General features: G+C 43.9%; 1 protein-coding gene across 5 annotated transcripts in view; it reads right to left on the reverse strand.

The window, feature by feature from the left end:
• Positions 1 to 168: 168 nt before the first annotated feature.
• marchf8 (membrane-associated ring finger (C3HC4) 8) overlaps positions 169 to 26,631 on the reverse strand; it is a 95,801-nt gene continuing 69,338 nt past the window's right edge. For 3 of the 5 annotated variants that reach the window (XM_030069892.1, XM_030069893.1, XM_030069895.1), the window contains 7 exons: positions 24,405 to 24,455; positions 15,983 to 16,062; positions 14,095 to 15,057; positions 9,025 to 9,205; positions 7,657 to 7,792; positions 5,527 to 5,541; positions 169 to 4,037 (listed from right to left, as the gene is read on the reverse strand). In XM_030069892.1, coding sequence (XP_029925752.1) covers positions 3,733 to 4,037; positions 5,527 to 5,541; positions 7,657 to 7,792; positions 9,025 to 9,205; positions 14,095 to 15,057; positions 15,983 to 16,062; positions 24,405 to 24,455 — 1,731 coding nt within the window. In that variant the 3' untranslated portion in view covers positions 169 to 3,732. The remainder of the gene's footprint in view (positions 4,038 to 5,526; positions 5,542 to 7,656; positions 7,793 to 9,024; positions 9,206 to 14,094; positions 15,058 to 15,982; positions 16,063 to 24,404; positions 24,456 to 26,631) is intronic. The other 2 variants (XM_030069894.1, XM_030069896.1) reach the window with 2 other exon arrangements.

The raw sequence follows: 26,631 nt of genomic DNA on the forward strand, positions 1-26,631 counted from the left end.
TTTACTCATTCACCCTGAGGGCATGAAGACAGATGAAGTCAGCCTATCCACAATAACAAAGTACATTTAAGTGTGACACATCTGATAATACTCATGCAACATGGACCGGTGAACACATGAAACACTTTGCCTGCAAACCAAACAATAAGTCACTATGAACACACCACGTTAAAAGTTTACTTAATTTTTATTTGGTTGTTTTTTTTAAATTCTACATACTTTGTTCAAACATGGGAAATAAAATCGAAAACACATCAATATTTCTTTTTAAAAACATAAGTACTTTTACCAAATTCTTTACAGTTACTATTCCAAAGTAAATTCACAGACAAACGTGTGGAATGATATAAGACAGGGGAACAGTCATATATGTTCAAGTCCAGTCAGTAGTAAACAACTGTAGCTTTATGCAAGTCACACTTTTCCCAGACATGAAGGATTTAAATGATCGGTTATAGCCAGGAGGTGCTCTGACTGTTGTTTACTTTAACTTAAAAAGAAATCTAAGCCTAGAAAGCTCAGGGAAAGTGACTATACAAGTGCATGGATGGAGGAACTGCTTTTGCTCTGCAGGACGACAAAAACAAAGAAATCAACCAGGTGAAAGAAACACTAAAAAAGCAAACAGGAAGGGCAAAGCTGCTGTCCTCGTTTGTGTCCTTATGGCCTTAAGTCTCCCGGCATCGGGACTCCATCAAAAATTCTCTCTCGTCTTAGAGTTCATTAAAGGAGCCAGCTCCTATGAATTAAGAAAAACGAATCTACATTTGATCTTTAATCTTCTGTCGCAACAAAATTACTGTATCGCTCACGTTTAACTCTTACGTCTTGTTTCGTGCTGTCTTTACACTGGAATTTGTTGCAGTGGCTAAATGTCCACACAACAGCAACAAACTAGGCTAGAAACTCAAAAAGGGAGAGAGATGGATGGTCACATCAATAACTCATCAGTCTTTCATAATACTACAATAAAAAAGTGCAAAACAAAGAATGAGAGACTAGTAATTACAACGACTAATGCCTGGGAAGAAATCTGAAGTGTAAGTTGCATAAAATTACTATTGATAGGGGTCTCTTAATGAACAAATTGTGTTCCGTTTTTCTTTTAAAAATAAATACAACACAAAATTAAGAAATAATCATCATATACCCAGAGGATGCCCTGGACATTAAACACCAGTAAATGACTATAGAATAGAACAACAACAAAAGGGTAATTGCACTTTTATATCTGTCTAATTGCACAGAGCCTCATGGGTATTGAAGTTTCAGAGAAGCTCCTCATTATTAAGTCTTAATCCAACTTGATTCTCGACACAAAACAACTCCCTTGACTCGCATCATGTCGTAAAATTATATTAGTCTCCAGATCTCAAGTCACCATGGGGCGTTTACAGAAACACGCTATGAAATTTTGCAGAACAAAGCTCTGATTTCATTTATTGCTGCTGTCAAGCAGTAATCATTGGGTATGTTGGACCCTTGTTGTTCATGGACAGTATACTGGTATCAAAGACAGTTTTATTGTTTTTTTTTTTTTGTTTGTTTGTTTTTTATAAATGTATGTTGCTGGAATGGCTGTGAGGCTCAACATGAGCCTGGCATTGCTGTGCTCCCACATACACAAAAGCACTTACAACAGACTGTAAGCCCAAAAAACACACTGCCCTGAGAAATCCACTGCTCCCTATCTCGGACTGCACCTTCAGCTTTTGACCAGTAGGTGGCGATCCAGTCAGCACCTGCAGCACTCACTAATGATGCATGATCTTCCACAGATAACAAACCTATGCATGCTTTGCATTACTTTTATTGCAAACATAAGAAAACAAATAGTTTGGCCTGTTTAATGAATACATTTGATCTACTGCAGAAATCCCACGTAAAACATATAAAAATGCTGAAATTATGCACTGACCATACTTAAAATGTTAATATACTAGCAACATAAATACCATGAGACATAGTCTGAGAGTGCAACAGAGACTTTTGCGCAACTGAAACATGCAAGCCATGTCACGTGCTATGAGTCTTAATATCAGATGCCTGTCTCACACCGGAGACGCTGTCAAAGCATGCCAACATAACCAGACAGATGTGCTGAACCTGCTCGCCCTAACCTGCATCACAGTAAAACGTAGCCCCGAGCTTCTTTTGCGCAGTGTGTCTGTTTATCATTTCGGAGCGGACAACCATAACCCACAGTGTGTTTATCAGAGCTGCGCGGATTCCACTGTGAGCGGGTCTTGCAGAAAGAAGTCATCAGGATCTGGGTGCACGCAGCCCCTGAGGGAGCAACGGGAGGACAGACTAAATAGGCAGCTGTGTATTTCTCAAGGCATATCCCATGATTAAGCAAACAAATTAACATATTATAAACTGCACATGGAATATCACACTGTAAGTACTGTGTCATTCGTTCGATAGAAAAAAAATGATTGATGCTTTTCATGTCCAGAAGGTCTCAATATGATCTCATGACATGGAAATTATCTAGCAATTTCCTTGTGACCAGTAAAAAATGTTTATTTTTAAAAAGTTTACATTCTCAAAGCTTTCAGAAAGTTCATGGTGGGGGGGAATAAAGTCATGAAGCTGGATTTTTCCATTTTCTGAATGTTGCATTAGAGCTGTGAGCCCAAGCCAAACAGAATATAGCAATCACAGGTCATGTTTAGTACTGACTTTTCTGTTGCAAACTGCAATGATTATTTCAGTAGGTTTCCGTTTTTTTTTCCTGATTCCTTTTTTGTCATCCAAGGGAGGGGTGTTTATCTGTCTGCGTGTGCACATGAGGGACAGCAATGTCAAATATAAAACAGGAAAACAAACAAATCTGAGTTTGTTTGAGCATGTTCTCCCCCATGTACAACATCTAGGACTTGATTTATTATAAAAGAAAAGAAGAGGAGATAGAGGGAGGGGGGACTAGTGGGAACTAAAAGAAAGTGCTTCGATGCATGTTCAGATCAAGGTCTGGCCGGGTCCAGACCAGCGCTGGGCTGACAGAGCTGTTGGGTGGTGGATGCGGGCGGACTCCCAGACCACAGCAGCAGAGATGGCAGTAGCTGGAATGTTCCAGAGGTCCGATGCACGGCGCTACATACTGATCCATGGTAGTTTTAGCCCACGACTCACAGGAGGTAAAACGAACAAAACGAACAAGCCGACAAGCAAACAAACCACACAACAGAAACATTTAGACCTCTGGAGCCAATTGTGAGTCCATTTATCTCAGTCCTGCTCTCCAAGAAGTGTATGTGTGTGTGTGTGTGTTTGTGTGTAGGGTGGAATGCTCCAGGCCTCTTTTGTCAGTAAAGATAGTCCGGTCCTGGGACGGTCGGGAGAGGAGAGGGCATCGAGGGTGCAGGTGGAGGGAGGAATCAGGGTCTGGAGGTGGGAACGCGGACACAGAATTGGGAGTCAGATGGATTCCTGCTCACAAAATCTCCACAGGTGGTCGTAGTTGACTGTCTTGGTGAATAGACCGGTCCGATAGGGAAGTTTAGGGAATATTTCAGGCTAGGTGGGACACTGGGTCAAGTCTGGTATCCGAGGAAAGGGCTTGGGTTGTCGTTCCTCAGTCACAGAGCATTTCCATGACTGCTAATGTTCAACTGCACATGTCCCTGTGTATGTTAATGCGTGTGTATGTGTGTGTGTGCATGCGTGTGTGTGTGTGTGTGTAGTATATGTACGGGGATCTATGGTGTGGATCGGAGCGAGGTGGGGTCAGACATGAAGCACCTCCATACTATAGTCCTCTGTCTCTGTATACTGGGAGGAGTTTGTGTCTGACTGGGTGGGGGCCAGAGTCTCCTTGTTGTCCAGACTCGGCTCCATGAGCGGCGGCTTCTCCAGCACCAGTTTTTTACACGTGTCTGGCCGGTTCTGGACATATATGACCCGGTTGTAAGCCTTGAGTCTCCTCCATAGCTGGATGTAGACTTTACACTGCACGTACATGAACACCAGTCCCCCCGTGAAGCCGATGGCCACCACCACCAGCTTGGTCCAGAAAGGCCATTCCAGGATTCCTGAGGGAAGGACAGAGAAGCAGACAGCGGGAGGGGGGAGGGGGAGTGTGCAGGTCAGACACAGCCCAAACAGCCACCGCAAAATACTATGTCTATAGTCTACAGCACATGTACAGCCTGTGTAATCAGCGGATCAAAAGGTCACACTGCACAAGCGCCAAAAAACACACGATAGAAGAACAATGGCTCGATACTGCTGCGAATTCAATATGTTGCAAATTTAATAGGTTTCACGCTCAAGTCAATGATTCAACAGATTAGCCTTGAACTACAATTCCGGCTTAGCGTAGTAAGACAGAAGGAATGAGGGTGGGGACAATCAATCACACAATGTAACATACATATTGCACGGAAGACGAATGGGCAGGATATCATTACATTGTATGCGGTGTTAATGCATATTTTGTGCAATTTCCTAACACGTATGGGCTTATTGTGGCTTTAATGCTGAGGAAATTCTACACATTGTTGCAAGGTGCACAAGATGAAATCGATTGCTTTTGTGCATGTATGTAGTCAAAGTTTGTGCAATTTTAAATGAATAAATAGAGACGTGGGGTGCCTATTGCATGAATCTGGAAGTATAAGTATTTGTGCAAAGCTGAGGCATCATCCAACGTGAAAGGCACTTGAAGCAACACAAGGGGACGTTCGAATGAAAATATAAGAAAAACGTTTTCAATTTTGAAAAGAGCACACCTGCAGTGCAGCCCAAGAAATCGGTGGCGGCCATTTGTGGGCTTTCATTCAGTTTGAGAAATGAACACAGGAAAAAGGCCGCGTCTGAGGGTTACCAAATCCTAGCCTTGATGATAAAATAAGTATATATTCAGAGAGAGATCCTTTCCATGCCTCATATTCAATGGCAGCTCTTCTGGAAAATTTTCCCCCCCAAAAAAATAAAACGCACCCAATGCTGTTATATAATTGGATTTGTCTCCACAGTGTATTTCTATCTTATTCAAAAACTAAGTGTGAATGCATGTGGGGTTGCATTTTAAAGATGTTTTTGAATTAATTACACCGCACAAATACTGTGCGAATATTCTCAGGCGGAAAATGTATATTCTCGGGTACCTTAGCAGAAAAGATTCACTGATGGCCTTAATAGAAAGAAAAGGATTTCAAATAGGGCCAAAAATAACATTAAGATATTAAATATGCTTGAACAGCACAGGGCTATCGTGTGCTTAACACCTAAAAATCCCTCTTTGGGTTCGATTTAATCAAAATGCACTCTTATAACACAGCAAAGAAATCACAGTTTTCTCAAATTTTTGTCTTCATTTATTATATCAGAACTGTCAATGAGGCGATGCAGTTGCAATCAGTTTTAAAGATTAATTACGTTTATCTTACAAATTAAACTTAAATGAGAAAAGGGAAGGAAAAGGATACAGAGTATAGTGGGAAAGGAACTGGATACACCTGACAGAAAAGGCTCACAGGAAATGACACAGTTTAAAGGTTCAAAGGTGAAAAAGTTTACCTGGGATTCTTCCGGCTGCATGAGTAGAGAGAGTGTAAGTATCATGTATTACCAAAGACAGACACACAGACTGAACATTTTGAAATTGAGAGTGAAGTTGCACATATTCAGCATGCAATAACATTTTATCAGCTTCAAAATTTCACTTAGGCTGCAAATTTTCCCACATCGCTAACATATTTCAGCACATATTAGCTCTAACTCTGGTGTAATCCTGGCGAGCAACTTGCAAGTTAAAAAAAAACCACGACGGGGAAAAAAAAAAACAAAACAAAAACAAGAACGGTGACTTCATGCGACTTGGCAGAGGACAAACAGGACTGGTGAGGAAATATCTGGCATCACCATGGTGATTGAACCTGACAACCCTTGGGGACTCTAACAAGTCTGAATCATCAGGTTGGGCAAACCAGACACAGGCTGCTCCTCCATCTGCACACTGTCTCATAGGCACCGAGCACGCCAGGAAAAAAAATGAGTGACTGGCAGCCGACGCAGTGTCAAGTAGACCCTACAATAACTCAATATTAAAACAGCTTGCTCTGTGTTGTCTTTTTCTCTGCTGCACACCTGCTGGCTGGAAACAAGAGGTGGGCAATACCGCAAAATTTGGGTTCAATCCGATACCAAGTAACACCAGGGCCAGAAACATCAATAATACCAATACAGGTATTTTTTTTTTAATTATGAAAAGTGTCTGATGTGCTCTCATGTGAGGGAGATCAATGTCTAATGATACATGAGGTGAATGCATCATCAACAGGCTACTTCTGAATATATTTGAATTAGCACCATATTATTTGACAAACATTTCTTTTTACAGCTTTTAATGATAAATTCTGAAAATGTTTATTATTGTTAGTATACACTGAGATCAGTGAGTGCTCAAACTTTATGTGAGAGAGCAATAGAGCAATTGCTTTCAAAATTGCTTACAGAAAAATGGGTACAATGTAGAAGAAATAAACAATTTTATATATTTTTTTGGGGTGGGGTGCGATCAACACTGAAAGCAAGACTTAGACTTGTATCGACACTTTTGGTATTGATTGGCCCACCCCTACTAGTAGCCCATTTAATAAAAGAAATGTATGCACACTAAGCATGCAACACACACACTCGTCTATCCTTACAAAAGACATTCAACTGACTATCCTTATTGCCTGACCCAAAACCAAATTAACCTTAGCCTTAACTCTAACACTAATCCTAATGTAATCTTTAGTCCTTAGTTTCAAAAGGTAAGCTCACTTCTTGTGAGTGAAGAATCATCTCAAAAGAATCCCAGCAAACTCTTCTACACACTTATTCACCATCCGCCGTGACTTTGATGCACACGGAGCCACTTACACCCACTTATGCTCAGCTCGCAGTCAACACCCGCACCATTCAAGTTAACACGACAATAGCGCGGGCTAGATTTGCCACTAAACACTGCAGATGAATGTGTCTCGGGACTGTAGAAAATTGCAGACGAATGGCCGATGATAGAGTGTGCTGTGATGGATGGGCACAATCCAAAACACTATGTCTTACGCTGATAATGCCATTACCTTTTACGCTTTGATGTATGATTAAAGGAAAATTCCACCCTAAAGCACATTAACACGGTTTAAAAACAGGGACTGGCGACTTGCATTGTGTTTGCGGTGTCATTTTGTGTTTGTGTGTGCGGGGTGAGGGGTGCGGGACGGGTGTGTGTGTGTGTGGGGGGGGGGTAGGTCTCCGTCTTCTCTGCTGAATTTATGGTTGTTTAAGGTTGCCACAAATCAGCGATTAAACAAAGAAGCCTTTTGCTGTCTCATATTTAATGGCTGGCATTGAAACCTGACAGCTACTGCCTCTGGTTTACATTGGTGACATTTTTTTTTTTCCTTTTAAACATCACCGTGGCTCGTGTTGAGAATATCTCCCGGTGACGTCAGCGGATTCGCTTCGGGCTACTTAGCGTGCAATAACAAAAATACTACATCAAACAAACAAAAGCAGCGCCACAAATGCAATGCAAATCACCAGTGCGAGGTTTTCGACAGTGTTAACGTGCTTTAGGCTGGAATTTTCCTTTCACACGTGTGCAAATATGCGTCCGCATGTGTCCATGTGTGTGTGCGTGTGAGCCTGTGTGCTGACCTTGTTTGATTTCCTCGGCCGTCCTGTCGATGAGTACATAGAGGGACCACACCACACAGGTTATGGCAATGACATGGAAGGTGACCGAACACATGATCTTCCTTCTCTCGCTTGCCGTCATTTGTAGCTTCTCCCACTGCAGAGAGAGAGAGAGAGAGAGAGAGAGAGAGAGAGAGAGAGAGAGAGAGAGGGAGAGAGGAATGACATTTGAAGAGGTCAAACAGGCAAGGAAATTGCGTTCACGCAAACGAGCAAATGCATGAATGCTGACACACACACACACACACACAAGAAAGAACACTTGAGGCAATTTAATTGTTAGCAGATTCATGGGTGAACACTACACAGGACTCTCTTGGCCATTTTCTGGAGCAGCTTAAAGTGAGTGCTAAATATTTGATGCGGAGCGTTCAGCCACTGTGATCTAGACCCAAAGCTACACAATGTTTCTTGGCAGAGGGAGGGAGGTAGAGCAGAAAAGGGAAAGTGGCATGCAGTGCCCATCACCGAGGCCAGGTGCCCCGCTGCCTGCAATCCATGCCAGTTCAGTTAACATGGCACCCCGTCTGTCACTGGCTGAATAATGCATCATCTGGGAATGAGCCCAGGAGAACAAGAAACACACACATGCACATGCACTGCCTGCAATATGAGATAGATAGCTTCAGACTCTGCAAATAAGCTGTATAGGCTGTCCCACCCCAACATACAGGCTGAGTTCAAAGTCATTATGCCCACGCATCCAGAGACTAAAGAAATAACTGAAACTGGGTGATAATGTCATGACTGCAGGGCCAGTTCGGCAGTACAATAACAATTAGATGCTCATTGGAACCAAGCACGCTTTGATAATCATTTCATACTGAGACTGAGATCCTCATCTCAAATTTTTCTGCGGTCTAACACACACAAACGAGTTCGACGTCCTCCAGTGGGATACCAAGGCTATTAACAGTGAGGCATTTGTTTAAGGCCTTTTGTGCAGCTAATGAAGGGTGGAAGAATTTTAATTAGAGTGTCCTGCTATCTTCGGGCCATGGTGATTGATAAGAGCCTCTAATGGAAGTGTACAGGCTCTAAACCATTTGAAATGAATCGCACCCTCCAGTTTCGCCTCTGAAAATGGCTTCAAAGCTCGGTGTCATGCTGGTGTTATCAGCGTGACAGAATGGAGACAGCTTTTTGGCACTTTCAACTTCATCACAAAGAAGTGATGCTGGATTATTTGGGCCACTTGGGAGCTTAGTTGTAATGACACGGCTTAAATTTATTAACGGTGTAAAGAAACCGATAATTTACACTGCAGTCCACGGCAGATGGTTAGATGCACAGACAAAACGTACACCACGCAGGCCGTCTCGTACTTACCTTGCGCAGGGGTTTGAGCTTGGTCTCCATGATGAACTCGTATTTGCAGAGTTCGCAGCAGCGAGTGTCAGAGCTCTTGATCCACTGCTGCAGACAGGCCTGGTGGACGAAGCGAAGGCTCCCCGTGCAGTGGCATGGTGTGATCAGAGGGCTCTCGTCATCCCCTTCACAGTGACAAATCCTACAGCAGTCAAAGAATAAACATCCAGTCAGCCCTAAGCCACAGGCGAGACAGCGGTACTAAGAGGAAGACAGGGGAGGAAAAGATCAAAAAAGAAAAGTTGCAGCCAAAGCTAACAGATACCTCCTCCCAAGACCCAAACTTGTATCATTTCCTGCTGGCCCTAATAATGAGACAGAGCAATCAAAAAAGATAACCATTTGCCTGTTCTTCGCCATATGCCGGCGAGGTGGGCGAGGAGACGACGTCGGAAACACAAAACATGCATTAACAACGTGAGCGCCGGGAGACGCCGGGTGTCCCACATGAGTAAATTCAATCAGGACTCACTAATTTGATACAAAGCACTTCATTTGCAAACCAAAAAGAACATTAACAAACAATGCGTGCGACACAAAATAAACACCGATATCCAGCTACTTTCCAGATGCTGAAGCGTTTTAGCCTGAACAACGGATACATGTCGCGTCAACTGCGATATCTTTTTGTTCACAGGAGGAGATGGAGATGATTCATTCATTACCTCATCCGCCCGCTATGATTACGTAGATGCCTGTATTGAGCAGGCACACACGCGGAGCCTTTGGGAGGATATTCTGTGCACATATCCAGACACCTGGAACATTCAATTAGGTCTCTGCTACCTCGGAGGACTGGTGGACAGGCATTTCTCAGTGAGGAACCAATCAGATTTGTAATATAGGGCCAGAGCAGTGCCTCTCTCCTCCCCTAGATCACATATCTGGCACTCTTTGGCAGGTGGGAGGACAGCAGCTATTAGTAACACACACTGAGGAGGAGTGTGTGCATGTGTGTGTGTGTGTGTGTGCCTGCTTGTCTATCTGTTTTGTCTGTGCGCACATGACACAGATAAACCGTGAGAGAATAAAGATTATCTAGACTTCAGCTTCTGCCAGAACTAAGTGGGGGCCACTGCAGCCATTGCAGTGTGTGTATGTGTGTGTGTGTGTGTGTGTGTGTGTGGGACTTGTAGGTGATAAAGGACATAGACACGCAGAGATGGAGTTATAGTAATACAAAGCGAAATATTATCTCCAAGTTCAGTCAACACCACTCGCCCTAACCATACGACACACACACACTCACACACATGCACACACACACACACACAAACAAAGCCAAAGGACATTATAATTTCAGTATTCAGAGTCAGGACGTTGACCTTGCTGTGGCTGTTTGGGCCGGGGCAGAGTCCTTCGTGAATGAACAATAAGCCCCGAAAAACCGGCGGCCGCTTGTTCCACCACAAACAGACACACAGCTTTTTATTAAAGGTCAGGCTGATGTCGGCGTCTGGAATAACAAGACAAGTGTAAAGGGACGGGGATAAAACTGAGGCACCATCGTTCAGACGAAGCCTGCATGATTTCCCAGCACAGCACAGCACCCACAGTTAAATGGGCGCACGCTGCAGAGACGGAGGGGGGAGGCGGCTGCGAGGAGCGAGCAGCTATTTCAGTCCGCGCCGCACATCCCGTTTTCTACAGACGAGTGCCGGTCTGAACGCCAGCAGATGTACGAACCATGAAGGGTTTCTGTTTCCCCCCCTCCCCGAGCGCTATGTACTGTAGATAGCGGTGGCATCTCTAACGCTGGAAAAATAAATACATAACTATACAGGAGAAGACACGGGAGACAGTGGGATTGTCAAACGGGATTGTCTGTGTCCTGGACTGAAGACGGGATAAGAAGACATGATGCACATGCTCACACCCGCACGCACAAACCAAGCACACACACACACACACACACACACACGTTAGAGAGTGAATGAGCAGGATAATGACTATTTCCAGACTTCACTGATCTGGCCATAAGCGTTACAAGATTAAAAGACAAAGTGAACACAGAAGGACAAAAATAGGTCATTCTTATCTGTTTCTCAAAAACAGGAGGGGGGTGGAGAGAGTGGGATGAGAGGATTGGAAGGATGAAGGGATAGAGGACGTACAATTAACATCCCTGAGAAGAGGGTTTATTGGTTATGGCTGGGCTGGTTTGTGTTTGTTTGCGCGGATCACAGCGAGATGAACCGCAGGTTTAAAATCGGCAAAATTCCCCGTCCTACACACACTGTATTCCTCTTTCAACAAAAAAACAGCCCGAGGACACCGTTATCTGCTGGTGCTCATATCAAAGGTTGGTGCCTACTGAAATTCACAGATTTGACAAACAGCTATAATGTTGATGTAGTGTTTTGAATATGTAGGAGGGGATAACCACAGGAAAAAAAAAAAAAAAAATCCCTGCACTTCCATATGCAGCTGCAGTGGAAATAAAGTGATCAGTGAGCAACGGCAGGATAGACAGGAGGGATCGTCTGCAGAGGAATAAGTTTTGATTCTTGCGCTCATGGAGACTTCACCTGCTTGAAATTCGTCGAGCAGCCTTGCCTGTCTATACACACTGACTGCTTCAAAAGGTACCTACCTAAGATATGAATCTCACAAATACAGCCCCATAAAACACCATTCACAGCAGCTTGTATATCCCTATTAAATAAAATCACTGTATAATCCCTTCCTGCTAGTAAATATCCAGCTAAATTGACTGTGTTTGTGTCAACAGCACCACATTCCAAGCACTGTTGGCTAGGGGAGGGAACTTAGATTTAATTTGCCTCGCTGAAGCAGCCAAAACACACCCTGTTTAACAGTAATTTTAAGATGGCAGAGGCGCTGCAAGAGCATGTCAACATTAAAATGTGAGAAGCAAAACAGAGTCGGGGAATCAGAGGCACCGCAAGCTGAGAGGGAAACAAGCCCAGCAACACTGCAAGCCACGCGAGCGAGCCATTCCCTCTCGTCTTTCTCTCTCTCTCTGTCTGTCTGTCTGTCTGCCTGTAATGTCTCCTCTCACTTTTCTCCTGTGGCATTCAAAACGTTCTCTGCACTTCTTCGCTCTCTCAGGCTCTTTCTGGGATTCTCTCCCCGCAGCTTTTCCCGCATTTGGCCCCTCATCCCTAAGTGTTTCTGGATTTATTTTCCTTCCAGGGGCAGTAGATGAATTTTTCAGCACCTATCTGTTGTCTCCATTTCTGCTAAACAGAGTAATATCGTAGTGGGAGGGGATGTGGGAGGGGGGGCGACGGGGGCGGAGAGCAACATCACAGACGTTTTGTTCTCTCCTCTTCTCTCTCCTGTTTTCGGTCTGAACAGCTTAAGATCTATCCTCTCCCGGCGACACCCTGATCGCAGCAAAAACACATTTCAATTAACAGAAGCACCACTGGAAGCCATCTCCTTTTTCATCCTTAGCCCTCTCTCCCCATATCTGAATGCTTTACTCGTCTCCGTTTTTACAAAGTGGCCATAAAAGGGAATATAAAATGCGCAGAGAATAAACTTATCTTTTTGGGGAATATTAAAAAAAAAAAAAAAAAGCTGTAGCTGGTTTACACATCAGCGAGAGATAAAAAGCTGGACAGCTTAAGTCCCTATAAAAGACCAAGTCAGCTCTGACCACACTGCTCGTGAATACATTCTACACGCTGTCAATAAAAGATTGCCTGCTGGCTAATGATTAAAATCTTATTCCTAGGTGGAAAAACAACCATCCACCCACACTCCCATAGGTAAGGTCAGTCTTTGTACTGAGCTCACGCTTCAGGCCACCTGACCATCGTATATCTGTGTGTGTCAGCGTGTCTGTGTGTGTGTGTGTGTGTGTGTCCAGTTAGAGACTATGTGAGGCTATTTGAAGCCAATAATCTGCCTCTTTATCCCTACACGTCACGTAGTCTCTTCTGAGATCACGTTTCTCTGGTGCCGTACACAGCCAGGCACGGAATAAGTACACAAACCGCAGCTCAGGAGAAAATGAGATAAACACACTGCAAATAATTCCCATTCCCTTGTGTGTGTGAAACTCTTAACACTCATCAATCCGCTGAAGTGCTGCTGAGCTAAGTATTAACAGATACTATAAGTTGGCCTTGTTTCTGTGGGTCCCGAATTGTTCGTTCTTGACGGGTTAGTGGGGTTCCACCGCGAACACCGTCTGCAGGGGCTGTTCCACCACGACCCGGTCTGTTAACAAACACCCCTCTCTGCTCTTTCCTGCCAAACTTTCCAGGCTCCGCCAATCAGATCGCAAGGAAGCGACATGAAACAGAATGCTGAAGGCCCTGCTGGCCCAATCAGCCGGAGACTCCATCAGTTCAACTCCATTTACCGCCCCCTCTCTCCCTCTGTTCCACAATTTTCTCTGACAGACACACACACACACACTCGCGCAGTCTCTTGCGCTTCAACGCTATTGAATTTCCCATCCTCACCTCTTGTCCCTCTATCTTTCCCTTAACATCACCCCTGCCCCCGATTCTTGCCTCCCACCATCTTCGCAGCTTTCATACTGCACCGCTTTAAGCTCACAGCCAAAATCCATTCTGAGTCTCTCGAAATCTGATAACCCATGTTAAGACCCTTTAACCCATCATCAATCTTGTGCCTTAACACTGAGAAATTATAAAAACAGAGCTGGACAGAGCCGTGGAACACAGGCCAGGACAATGACAAGGCAAAAAATGAGATGAAATGGAGTGAAACTGAAGCTGCATCTCTGTTCTAGACATAAGGGTTGATTTGGGACAAATGTAGAGGAGGCGCATAAATTAAGGGAGACATGTAGGTGTAGTACTGTATGTACACTAAAGCATCGGCTGTATGCGTCAGATTCCTCGGCTCCAAAGCTCTATGCCAGACGGGGGTTTTGAGAGAAAGTGTTCCTCTCTCTGGGTAGGAAGGCTCTACCAGGTCTCTACAAAGCTCTGTGGGTCACTACCACATTACACAGGGCTCTATCACCTCACGGCACAGGGGTGCACTGGGAGGGCAGGTGTGGATTACACCACCTAGACAGTCACCCACCTGCAGCAGTCCCCAGACAGCGAATAGGGTGAGATTGGCCCCGTTTTCTCTGACACAGGGGACGGGCAGCGGTCCAGGTCGCTGTCCTCATCCATATAGCAAAGGGGAGCTTGCAGGGAGCTTGACCCTGTCACAGTGCATGTAGCTGGGTCTGCCAGCCAGCTCCCTCCCTTGGGAGCAGGACTGGGCCTCTCCTGCTCCTCCTCAAACACATCGTCATCTCCCAGGAGGTCCTCAGGGGCGAACCCCGGCTCGCTGCCTCCCAGCAGGGCGCTGGAGGACTTAGTGATGTGGAGGCGAGAGGCGTAACTGCCCAGCTCGGAGCACTGCAGGCTCGCCGAGGTGGAGGAGTGGGAGAAGGGGAGGAAGAGGCGGAAGAAGTTGGAACTGGCGGAGTGATGCGGGTGGTGGTTGATGTTAGGAGGAGGAGGAGGCGGAAGGACACCAGCAGGGTCAGATGAGACGCCATGGATGGGAGGGGCGCCTGCCATGTATTTGTAGTTGCTGGTGAGGGAGGGGATGAGATGGGGGCTGGCTCGTGTTGAGAAAGCCGGGTGTGGGCGCAGGTGCGTCGGCGCTGCGGCGGGCTTGCCGTTGAGTGTGTGCGCCCGTCGGTCTGCGCTGGACGGCTGGGCTGGCTCAGGTTTCACCCCCAGCTCGCCCTCTGAACAGGTGCGGTCGATGAAGTGCAGACCGTTACACAGGCTGTCCACACGCTGACCCACATCATTCAGAGACCAGGAGATCTTGAGGGAGCCGTTGGGGCGGAGGTTAACTGAGGAGGGCCGGAGCACAGACAGCCAGTCCGTGCCAAAGGAGACTCGCTGTTTGGAGGGTTTGGAGGCTGCCGCGCTGTCCAGACACAGCGTGGTCACCGAAATGCTTCCGGAAACTTGACAGCTTTTACCGTTGGAATTCAACAGAACTACCGCGGTCTGCTTCTGAGAGTCCTGATCCTGGCAGCTGGCGTCGGTATTATGTGAATGTGTTCGCGCACGTCGATGTGTGTTCATGTTTGTGATGGCAGTGGTAAAGGAGAGCAGGAAGCGGGAGGGGCGGAGACAAAGAAGACAAATGGAATGAAAGAGAAAGATGTCATGCATTTGAAAACAAGAGAACAAGGTCTCAGGGGTTTTGCCTCAACCAGAAAACACCTGACACTGAATCACCCATGTTACCATAAAACCCACTTTACAGCAGGTCACATACAACCAAAGTTATACCACACACTGAGAACGTACTGTACATTAGAGCAACACCGCTCACTGATAAGCTACCGTATTTCACCAATTAATCGCCTGGCAGCAAATAGCCGCCTGGTTCTTTTAAACGCCTGGGGTCTGCACCCATTTTGCGTATTAAACACTCACCCGAATAACCGCCGGGGCGATTATTTGCATTATATTAAGGTAACCCAAAATAAGGCTATTCACCTTATTTTTGCAGACGTAAACAGTTAGCCACACAATCACTGTGCTGCACTTCCGTTTTCTGTCAAAATAAAAGAGCTAGCTAATGTTAGAAAAAAAAGGGTGTACCGTAATCTTAAATCGACCGACTTTAAATATGTTATAACTGTCATCACAATAATGGCCTGGTGCAGGTCTGTGCAAAAATAAATAAAGGCCTGCAGCGAATAGCCGCCCGCTTCTTTTAAACGCCCGGGGTCCAAGTTGATTTTGCGTATTAAACGCTGGGGCGATTAATTGGGGAAATACGGTACTTTCAACAATGGACTGATAAGTAGATGAAATTTATTGTCCTCAGAGGATGCGGGTCTTATCACGGTTCACATAAATAACACCACTGGCAGCCAAGAGTGCATAAGCAAGTAGCGCTTGTCCAGGAAGGTCAAAGGTCAAGGCTGAGGGGTTTGAGTGGCCCATACCTGCAGATGTCCTGGTTGGAGGGGGTGACGGACGTCCTTGAGAAGCTGCATGGGGCATTTACAGAGGTCGGACTCCCCGCCTGGAAGACAGAAACCCACAAACAAAAAAAAAAAAAAACAAACAGTTTAGAGCAGGTACATTGGTGAGAAATCCAGACACAATTCTAGAAGTAAGGTAACTGCGATTGAGCAAACTGGATCAAATAATATTTCATGTGCTGCCACGACAGTCAAAAGCAAACCACCGAAGGCCCGTGCGGAGGAAGTTATCACACTCTTGCGGCTGTCAGCGCCCGCATCTGATCTTTACAGAAAGAGTGAAAGCGCGTCATGCACCGATGCGCGGCGTGATAAAAAGGAAAAACAATACTGACAGTTAATCTATGTGATTAAAAGAGTTCTGGGCAAAAGCTGTCTCAGTGCGTCACGGAGCAGACAAAACAGCGCACAAGCACAGCCAAGAAGCATGCCAACGAGGAGAGGAGACCGAGAGAGAGAGAGTGAGAGAGAGAGAGAGAGAGGAGGATACAGCTGGAAGACGCGAGGCTAGAGACTTCTCCAGCCTCGAGAGATGGTTTGGAAACAGAAGCACCTGCTGGAGCCGCGCTAATGAAAGAAAAATAACACGCGCCGTACAAAGACCGAGCCTTCTCCAGCTTTCAGACGTGTTCGATTTATGCACGCCGCAGAGTGAGGGCACTTAAGACGGCCGTGTGCTTTAAAAGGTGTCCAATGTCCCGGCGCTCTTCCAGAGTGACATTATGGTGAATGGGCGGGGAGCGGATAAAATAATGTTTGGGTTGCTAAGACATGGGGGCCATGGGCATTTAAACAAGAAACTAATTACGTATCGATTCCATCTGTAACTAAGGGTGAATTTATAGCAGGATGGCCTGACACAAATCAATAAAGTATTCAATGTCCATCTCTGCCCTTCACCATCTCTCTCTCTCTCTCTCTCTACAGTGTGGCTTCCCTTTATCTTTGTCTCACTTCCACACAAAGACATACACAGCGTAGGTTCACAAGTCCACAGAGACACACACACACACACACACACCCTCTCTCTCTCTCATTCTTACGGTTATCTTGTTGTAGCTCTTTAAACAGTTGAAGTTCAAGGTTGCTGTTTCACCAGATTCTTCCATTTATCCCTCTCTCTCTCTATCAGCTGCCACCCCGTTGTTTCTATGTATCTCTTTCTCTCTTTCGTTGTAAGTGGCTATTGTGTTATAGTTCAAGGCTGCTGTTTGAGCACCGGCAGGAGATTGGGCTACCAGTGTGGAATACATATACAGCACTGAAAAGGGAGTTGTGTCTTGGAGCGAGGAAAAGACTTAAAAAAAATAAAAAAAATAAAACAATAGATCAAAGTAGCAGAGCAGTACAAGGCAATTGACACTGTGTTTAACTACGTAAGTGGAACGTGCGCCTTCAGCCCTACACTTCACCGGCAGCTTATTAAAAGCAGGAAAACGAGGATGTATGAGGATGTGACTGTGTCGTCCTTCCTTCTTTTATTTGACTTGTGTCAACATAAACGTTCCACGTCCCTTAAGTGCCGTCTTGTCTCTGTTAATCATTGATGTTGTCACTGAGTTTGCGCAGCCTTCAAGATAACAAACTATATGGTTACTGTACGAAATGAAACAGCAGGGTGATAACACAGAGGGGGGTGGGGGGAGTAATGATTAACTGCAAAACAGACCATATGGCTGACATTTGCTCTACTCTTTTCCCTCTCATTCGCCATCAGACGTCTTCTAAACATTAGGAGGGCCTTTATTGATTGATAAATGAATGCCTGCACTTAATAACCAACCAAAACAGTGTTTACGCTGCTTAATATTTCATAGAGCTACTGAAACCATGAATCAGGCGGCCATGACCTTACCACTACAACCTTCTGAAAAACCTGTGCACAGTTTAATGTGTATCCAATGTGTAGTGTTTCAACTTTGTTTATTTACCAAATTCAGCTGTGGTGTCTTGGTTTGGATGTGCAAATGAGATATAAGCATGCCTCATATTATGATCTGCCTTTAATGAACACGTGTTCATTGTGCTTGGTAAGACAAACAAAGACCCAGCCACCAACTGGATATTTCAGGGTAATTAATTGTCGTATCGCCTGGTTTTACTGTTCTGTCTGTTTTTCCATTTATATATGAATGATCCATTTTTCTACTTGTTTTACTCTCTTTTCCTTCTCAAATTTATCTCACACCGCTTTTCTCACATTTTCACTATTTCCTTGGCATCCACTTTTAAGTCACTGATCGCTTTCTCTACCTGGAGACAGATAAGACTCCTATTTTCAGATTTTAGAGGCCATTCAAGTGTAACCTTTTAAAGCCTAACAGGAACAATAGCTCAATGCCTTCCAGTCCAGTGAGAAGCTCTTACCACGCCACAGATATCTCAGAGAAAGACGGCATGAATGAGCTGGCTCTCTGAAGGGATACAAATAGCAGGGCAATTTATAAGATGACAGCGTTTCTAAAAAGAAACTCTAAATACCGCATTTTCTGTGTTGGCACTGCTAAAAATTCTGATTTCAATTAGAGTTTGAAATCAAAGTCTGACCCTAAGATTACAGATTACAGCCCAAAGTGTCTCCAACCCACGGGACACGTTGGGCTCTAATTCTTTCATTCAAACCGGGTTTGGGTCGGGCCCTCTGCAGCCTGCAGTGAGCCCCAAACGTCAAATAAATTCCATAAAACACTAATATGACAGTTTATGATACAAAATTTGGACTGAATTAGTTGTTTTAAGCAACAATCATAAGGTTTTTTTTGTTTGTTTGTTTTTGTAGGACATGATTTGTCCCAAATCTCAAGAATATGTGAATTAATATAATTATTATTATTAAGTAGACACCAGTGTCGTTGTATTTCAAGCCAATCAGAACATTTACAGAAAGCAACATGTCCTTAGATACAAGCTAGACTGACATTATCAAGTTAAAAACCATCTGATGAACATCCTGAATGCCACCTTCTGTTCATTGTGCAACTCCAATCATGTTGTGTATGCAACTCTGACTTCTGTTATCACTCCATGTTTGAACAGCAAGCATTTCAATGCAATCATGGCTAAAGGGTGTGTGAAGTAATCCCAGTTGTGAGTGACCTACGCCAGGCTACCAGGACATGCAAGGAGTGAAAGGAATCAGTCTCTGCCAAGCCTAGTTCCCACAATTACACACCGGCAGCGTATTAAAGCAGCGAGCAAGAGCTAACGTTTGGGAAATTCAATCACAAACCGGATCTCCTCCACTGACACCAAGCACAGGAAATCCACTGCCAAATAAGATCTATTTATTTTCATATCAGATCATAAGCTACTAGCGGAGAAAATGGAAGTTAAATAAAAAGTGCTTCTTTATCGAGAGAGAGTTTGGCATTAGACCCTAATCAGGGTGATTGGGTAGCAGCAGTTGTGCAGAAGGCCAAGTGGAAGCGGTGATTGGCCAATCATTTTTCTGGCACTTAAAGCTGTCTTAAATCATGCCTATCCATCTGCTCCGACGGGAGCTTGTGTGACCTTTCAGAAACTGGCAATCAGCACAGATGCTTCAGAGTAAGAGTAATAGAACCAGGTTTTGGACAAGACCAAAAAAAAAAAAAAAATCCACTTCCCTCATCAATTTGCTTGGTAGTAATAACAGAAACTTCATGCACATGTTTCTGTGGTAAAACTTTGTCGAGTTTTGTTCCCTAATGAGAGATCCACCATTTGAGGAACCTGACATTTACCCTCCCAGAGTGATTGCTGTCTTACAGGAAAAGGACAATAGAGATTAGTATCAAAGACAGGAATCACCTTATAACCTTTACCGACAAAAGAGCCACATTTATGAGCACAGAGTCATCTGTGGTTTTCAGGTACTGCTAAGTAATGGGAACATATTTATGTCCCATTTCAGATATTATTAACTTAACAGTCAATACACCAGAGGACATTACGGGCATTATTCTTTTGTTTTATGCCAAGGGAATTGTGCATGTTTCTGTTGTTCATGTTCAATTGCTCATGCCAGAGCTAATGCCAACTTTGCTAATGTTTTTGTAACGTTAATAAAAAAGTGTCTGAGTAAGAGACTATCCTTGGAAGCAGCTCGCCCTGAAAAACCATTTCAGATGTTATTTACTCACCACATGCTATCAGATGATGCATTTTTGTTAAAATAACAAAGGCATAAAAATATTCTTTCTGTATTAAGGGAACACAGACAAGATGTTAGGAACATATGATCTTGGGAACCTGAGGCCCTGGACCCTCAAGTAATGACATTTTCCCTGTAGAAAAAAAATAAACAAACTAGGAGTTCATTTCAGGGGTTCAGTTTGTGAAGACAAAGAAAAAGTACTGATGAAGGTGGTCTTTGGATGGGTCTTAACAATAAACACTGGGAAAAAGTGTATTAAAGGTCCAAGCCTTTAATACATTCGCTAGTTCAATGAACAATAAAAAAAGAGTGTCATATGTAAGTTTTGCACTAGCAAATGCATTAAAGGCTTTTTAACTTGACTTTTGAAGACCCTTCTTTTGTCTAGTGGAATGACATTTTGCCCCCAAAATGAAAACATAGCATTTTGATTCAAGTTGCCAGCTGCAGCAGCAACACATTAAAATGAGCAATGTGGTGAGAATAATGTGAGAATGAGTCAAACAACAAAGAAAGAATAACAGACCATTTTTTGGCAGTTCAAAAGATCAGCAATTAACTTCTGCAAAGAAGCAGCCTGGCTAAGTTCTTGGTGAGAGCAGGGGTGGACTGCTGAGCGGCGGGGAGACCCACTGAGCTGCTCCTGTAGAGACCAGGAGCACAGACCTGCGTGGTGCGCTGCAGCAAATGAGCCTAAAATGCTGCAAAATTCAGGCAGCTCAAAATATTAGAGCACCACCAGATGTTTGGCTGACTGGTCAAGTGCAGCCCGCTGAGTGGTGGGTCGGCGCTCTGTGTCTCTATCGCGAATGTAATACTTTAATACCTTCCAAAACAGTGTGGGAGGCATCACACACTCCCTGGCAGCGCTCTAAAGAGAGAAGCGGCTACAGCTAAGCCTCATGACCTCGCCAAGTGGAACCTCAACTAACACCAAATCAGTGGGCCATCCTCAGCCCACAGTCAGTGCTGAGATGAAAGTTTCTAGAGCTGCTTTTGCCATCATGAAATTATATGAGTGACTTGTTTTCGCTCGCAACACCGCTCTTGTTCATGTTTCCTTAAAACTTCTTTTCCAAGGTTATTTCTTCCTATATTGCCTGATGAATGGCATCTGTTGAGTGGCGAAGTCCATGAATGAACAAATATGAAGCCAACAAACAATAACACATTTGCTGCTGTTTGGAGAGAAGCTCATTGATGGAGAAAATATCATTGTCTTAATGAAACAATTGATCTATGTTGCCTTGATAGCTTGTTTTCCTGTTGGAAGATGATTGTACGATTGCGTGTGTGTGTGTGCGCTATGTGTCACAATAGATATTAAAGAACGGATGCTAGCACTCACTGGGTACTTAATGCGCTTTTCAATTGTTTTTCTGACTCATCTTTAGCTGAAAGGAAACCACCCAGTTTTAAGAGTTCACGTTATTCTTAAAACAGTTCAATATTCCTCTATGTGGGAAAAAAAAAAAAAAAAATCAAAGCTCGAAACCAAAGGACCATGAGTAATCTGTCAAATCATTACGTACATGGAGAGGCTACATAATGAGTCATCCTACTTTGATGCCTCCTCGGATGCTTGAGCTGTGAGTATATACGGTGCTTCTGCTAACTGCAGATGTTAAGAGAATCTCTCCCTCTTAGACAGACTGGAAGTGAATTTCAAATCCTAATTAGAGAGGTCACTCATTTCACGAGCGCATTCATGTTTAGTGTTGATCTGGAACGATAATTTGATGTGATTTGATTTGCTTCAATACCATGAAGAGCAGCGGCATGAGTTCGCTTGTTATGGTGTCCTTATGATGACTCTGGGACTCATGCAGTATTCAATAAAAAATAAACAAAATAAAATAAAATAAAAAACAATAATAAAATAAAAAGAGATGTCAGTGTTACTATAATTTCATCAGCAGGATCTACAGACATGCTGTACATGTTACAGTGACACATATTGTACCTAATGTACATTAACCTAAATGTACTTAACCTACATTTTACATGATTTCAGCAACGGGAATTTTCAACAATATATTTATTGACATTTTCATTTTTTTCCCCACAAAAAAAAAAGATTTAACACAATCAATGCAAGCAGCGTTGCCATGGGAAAATTTGAGTGACTGCTAGAAAATGTGAGCATCTTCCACCCTGCCCTGCCTACTACTGCTAACAGCTGTGAGCTTGTAAAAGTACACCTGCAGAAAATCATCCTTTGTACCCTCACAGATCGTATCCTTATTTAAGTAGCTCACTGGGGAAGACGTCGCAGGGTGATGGTGTGTTATAAAATATCACTGAGCTGTTTCGCTTGTTCAGCTGGAGGCTTAGACAACAACTGCCAAAGGTGGGGACGAGGCATGCCAAGGTTTCCCAATCAGCAAAGCAATTCAAACCACATTTCCAGTCATAATATTAATAGTTTTCTTTAACCATTTGGCTACTGATGGACTGAACTATCCTGGGAAATTTGGAAAACATTCAAATGTGCTGGCGCAAAAAAAGTGTTACTGTAATACTAGACTTTTCTGACACACTCTACAATAAGGAATTAACTCATAGTTGTATATTTTACATTTACTGCTCATGATCTGTCTGGATTCCTGAAAGTTCAATTGTCTCGTCCTGAGATTTACACACAAATACACACACATTTACATTTAACCACTCTGTGTTTGCAAATTGCCATCCGGCAAACTGCTGAGCCGACTGAAACTATCAACTCGATCGATTGATCGGTGCAACAATCAATACATTTTTGAATGAGAGGTCAGGAGTCAGTCAGTGCAGTGGTTTTCCTGCAGCTGTACGGGCTTGACCGACAAAATCATTCACGTCTTGTTTTTCTAATGAAAAAGTACCACTGACCACACAGACATTAACCGTGCCATTCAGAGCTTCTGTGCCACATGCTGTGCCTTTCAATGGCTAATCAAATAATTTGCAATTTCTCTATCATGAGCAGGGCACCGGGCTAAACACAGCTCATGACTGCTGCTGGTAGCAACACAGATCTGCTCTTCAGGGCTAATTTAAAGGTGCACTGTACAAAATTACCATGGCTGAATTTAAAAGGAGGATGTCCAAACTTAAATTGTGGTGCCTATCATCGGATAAATTACATGCTCATTATAGGAATTTACTAAATAAAGCAAAAATAACTTGTTGTAGGTTAAACCTCAGCAACAGGCTACAAGGAGACCACCTGGGAAGCCTGCAGGAAGATTTCAATAAATGGGTCTCTTGTGGTAAAAAAAAAAAAAAAAAAAAAAACAAAGCAAAACAAACAACAAAAAAAAAACAGTCATGATACCACAGTCAAATTTTTCTCCAAGCGCAGATAGATAAAGCGCAGCAATAAAATCATGCACAGCGAGCTCATCCTCTTGTGATCCCTTTAAGTCTTGAATATAGAGTGAACAAAAACTTGAACACAAATAAAAAATTGCAGAGCGCCTGCTGCGCCCTCCGACTGAAGACAATCACACCAATATGCCATATGTGCGCTGGGATTTTTCTGGTACACAGGCCTGAAAAACACTGTAGCGACAACACCGTAGTGTGGAGTTAAATAGGCTGCAGCAGGCAGTGAGTAATACTGTCCTATGGAACATTAATAGTTGAACCTTTACACTCGAGTGCGGCCCTGAAAATTATTGTTGTTACCACGGTACAATAACCTCCTTTTTGGTCATGCTTGAGGACCAACTGACTCCGAGCTTAAAGATAGCTGCCGGTGGTGATGAGGCGAACCTGACATCTATTAGCAAAAGTAAAAGGTTTATCCTGTAAGAGGCTCAGGAGAACCGGGATTGTGACCCTGGAGCCAGATTCAACACAGGCAGCAGCTTCGCCTCAGGGAGAGATGGAGCGAGAGGGAGCAAGAGAGCAAGAGAGAGAGAGAGAGAGAGAAAGAGAGAGAGGGGAAGCCCGCCTGACGGTGAGCCTGGCCGGGCCGGGGAGGTGAGGTGTAAAAATGCGTCTGTTCTCTAAGCGGTGATCAGAGAGGCCGCTCTGATTAGGGCTATGTGAGACAGGCAGGTTATCTATCAGCTACTCTCCCTCCGCAGCATGTTTCACTCGTCTGTCGATCTTTCCCTCCCTTCACAGCTCAGCTCTCCTCAGAGCAGCTCTCCTGTCTTTATTTCCCCTCTCTCTCTCTCTCTCTCTCTCTCTCCCTCTCTCATTCTCTCTGTTGGGGTCTCGCACTTCACTCATTCATATTTCCCATTTATGTGTGCTTACCTTTGAAATATTGCTGGACCGGCTGGCAGAATGACCCAGAGGCTTTTCATTCTGTAAGAGACGGGAAAAAAAAAAAAAAAAAAAGAGGCAACTTCAATAATTTGATATTCATATACAGTCACAAAGAATATGTGCCGTCTCCAGTCAGCGAAAGCATAAGTGCACACTGACAAGCGGCATATGGGCTATAATTGGGTTTGGTATGGTGCTTTATTTGCTGTGAATCCTGCTGTACAATGACCAGCTGTTTAGCAACACTCAAATATGCACAAAGGCATTACACATTTGACCTTCTGAAGCAGAGCACTTGCAGGAAATAAACCCAAAGGAGACACACTGTGAAAGTGAGAAATGAGCACCTTGCATTCTGCATAGGGCCATTTAAATAATATACTGATACTGTGATATGAGAGTAGATATTGTCAATATTGAGTCAGCAACGTTGCTTCCATCAACCTTTTTTTATGCTTATAATGCCATATGAAATTAAAATGCTTGATGGAAATGCCAAATCTCAAATGAAGTATCAAAAATTCAACGTTAAGATTATATGCTCACTTGATGTGTGTTTATTTTTTATTTGGTAAAAAGATGCAATAATCTGTGATGGAAACATTTGCTGAATAAAACATGCACACCTCCACTTAAAATTCGCTTGCAATTAATTCCTATGTTTTGTGGAAACGCTGCTAATGATAGTGATATTTGATTGAGTTTATCCTCATCAACCAGCCTTAGGTGATAAAATACATTTTTTTTTTTTTTTTTTAATCAATGAAGACATATAATCATAGACTACGACAGGCGTAGCAACGTCTTACTCCCAGCTTGTCTCTCTCTGATCAGAACCACCACAGCTACATCTCTCGGCGGCTCCAACACCATCGAGCCTGAGATGTCGGACATGTTTAATTGGTGCAACAAGAGTCTGGCAGGACACGAGAGTGGACAACTCTCAAGAGGCGGAAAGCAGCTCGGTGGGGATGGAGTTTGGTTATACACACACGTACAGAGTACAGAACACACACATATAGGCACACACTGCACTTGGAGTGTGTTGAGTCAGGCCATCTTGACCATGAGAACTTTGTCGCGCCTGTAAAGAAGCAGCTAAACACGTACCTATGACATCGTTGTCCGAACACAGCGCAAATTAACCTTGTCGCCAGAAACTCGCGAGCCATGAGGACTGCGCACACACACACACACACACATTATGCCACAGTGGGGCATGCTTTCCATTCTTAATTACTCCAGCACCTCGCTTGTGTCTCCAGCCGTCCCTAGTTGCCATGGTGATAGAGGACTATGTGGTAAGTCTCTCCATCATCCTCTCCCTCTCTCTCTCTCTCTCTCTCTCTCCCTGCTTCACCTCCATCCTTATTTTCCTCCTGCTTCACCAAACGCCCGAGGATATATAAACCAGACAAGATGCTCGCACCGTGCATTGCAGTCACATACGAACACATACACCCTCCCATCTATACGGGGAAAACTTAACTCGCTTTGCAATTTAAAAATCTTTGCCGGCAGTGATTAAATAATGCACATATGCCTGCACTCAAACGTAAACATAAACACACACACACACACGCTTGCCCTTTGAACTAGTGGCATGCCATCATCACATCATTACTCATCTCAGCGGGAGCAAAGAGCTATGGATTTGTGGTCAGTGGAGATAAACACACATCTAGGACATCCATGCAAGAGGAATTACACACACATTCTCTGATGTCCCACGCTCCTAATTCTCTGACAGTCGATGTGGCACAGAGAAATTTTGCGGGGAAAAAAAAAAAAAAAAATTCGCACCATTATCTGATGAGGCAAAGAGCTGACATCTTATCAGAAGAACGCACAGAAACTGAAAAATGTCTATATGTAATTTCCTGTCACTTTGATAAACTGAAATGTCAGCGGCGGGCTTTTGGCTATTATCCCCAGTCACAAACAGCGTGTGCAGGGTGTTCATCTTCCAGCCTCGTGGTGACTGCAAAACTCTCACTGTCCCGCCGCTGCAGCGAACACGACCTAAAGGCAGAGCATGATCGGCAAGAGCACAGAAACCGGGGCAGACACGGGTGACAGAAACAGTGAACTCTGTACGCATTCATGAGTTATTTTGCTGATATTAAAAAAAAAAGAAAAAAAAGAAAGAAAGATTACGCCTGTCACATGACGTGAAAAAATGTGACGATCATACCACCAACTTCTGCACAAAACA

The sequence above is a fragment of the Myripristis murdjan genome, chromosome 15, assembly GCF_902150065.1.
Source record: "Myripristis murdjan chromosome 15, fMyrMur1.1, whole genome shotgun sequence".
Taxonomy (NCBI): Eukaryota; Metazoa; Chordata; class Actinopteri; order Holocentriformes; family Holocentridae; genus Myripristis; species Myripristis murdjan.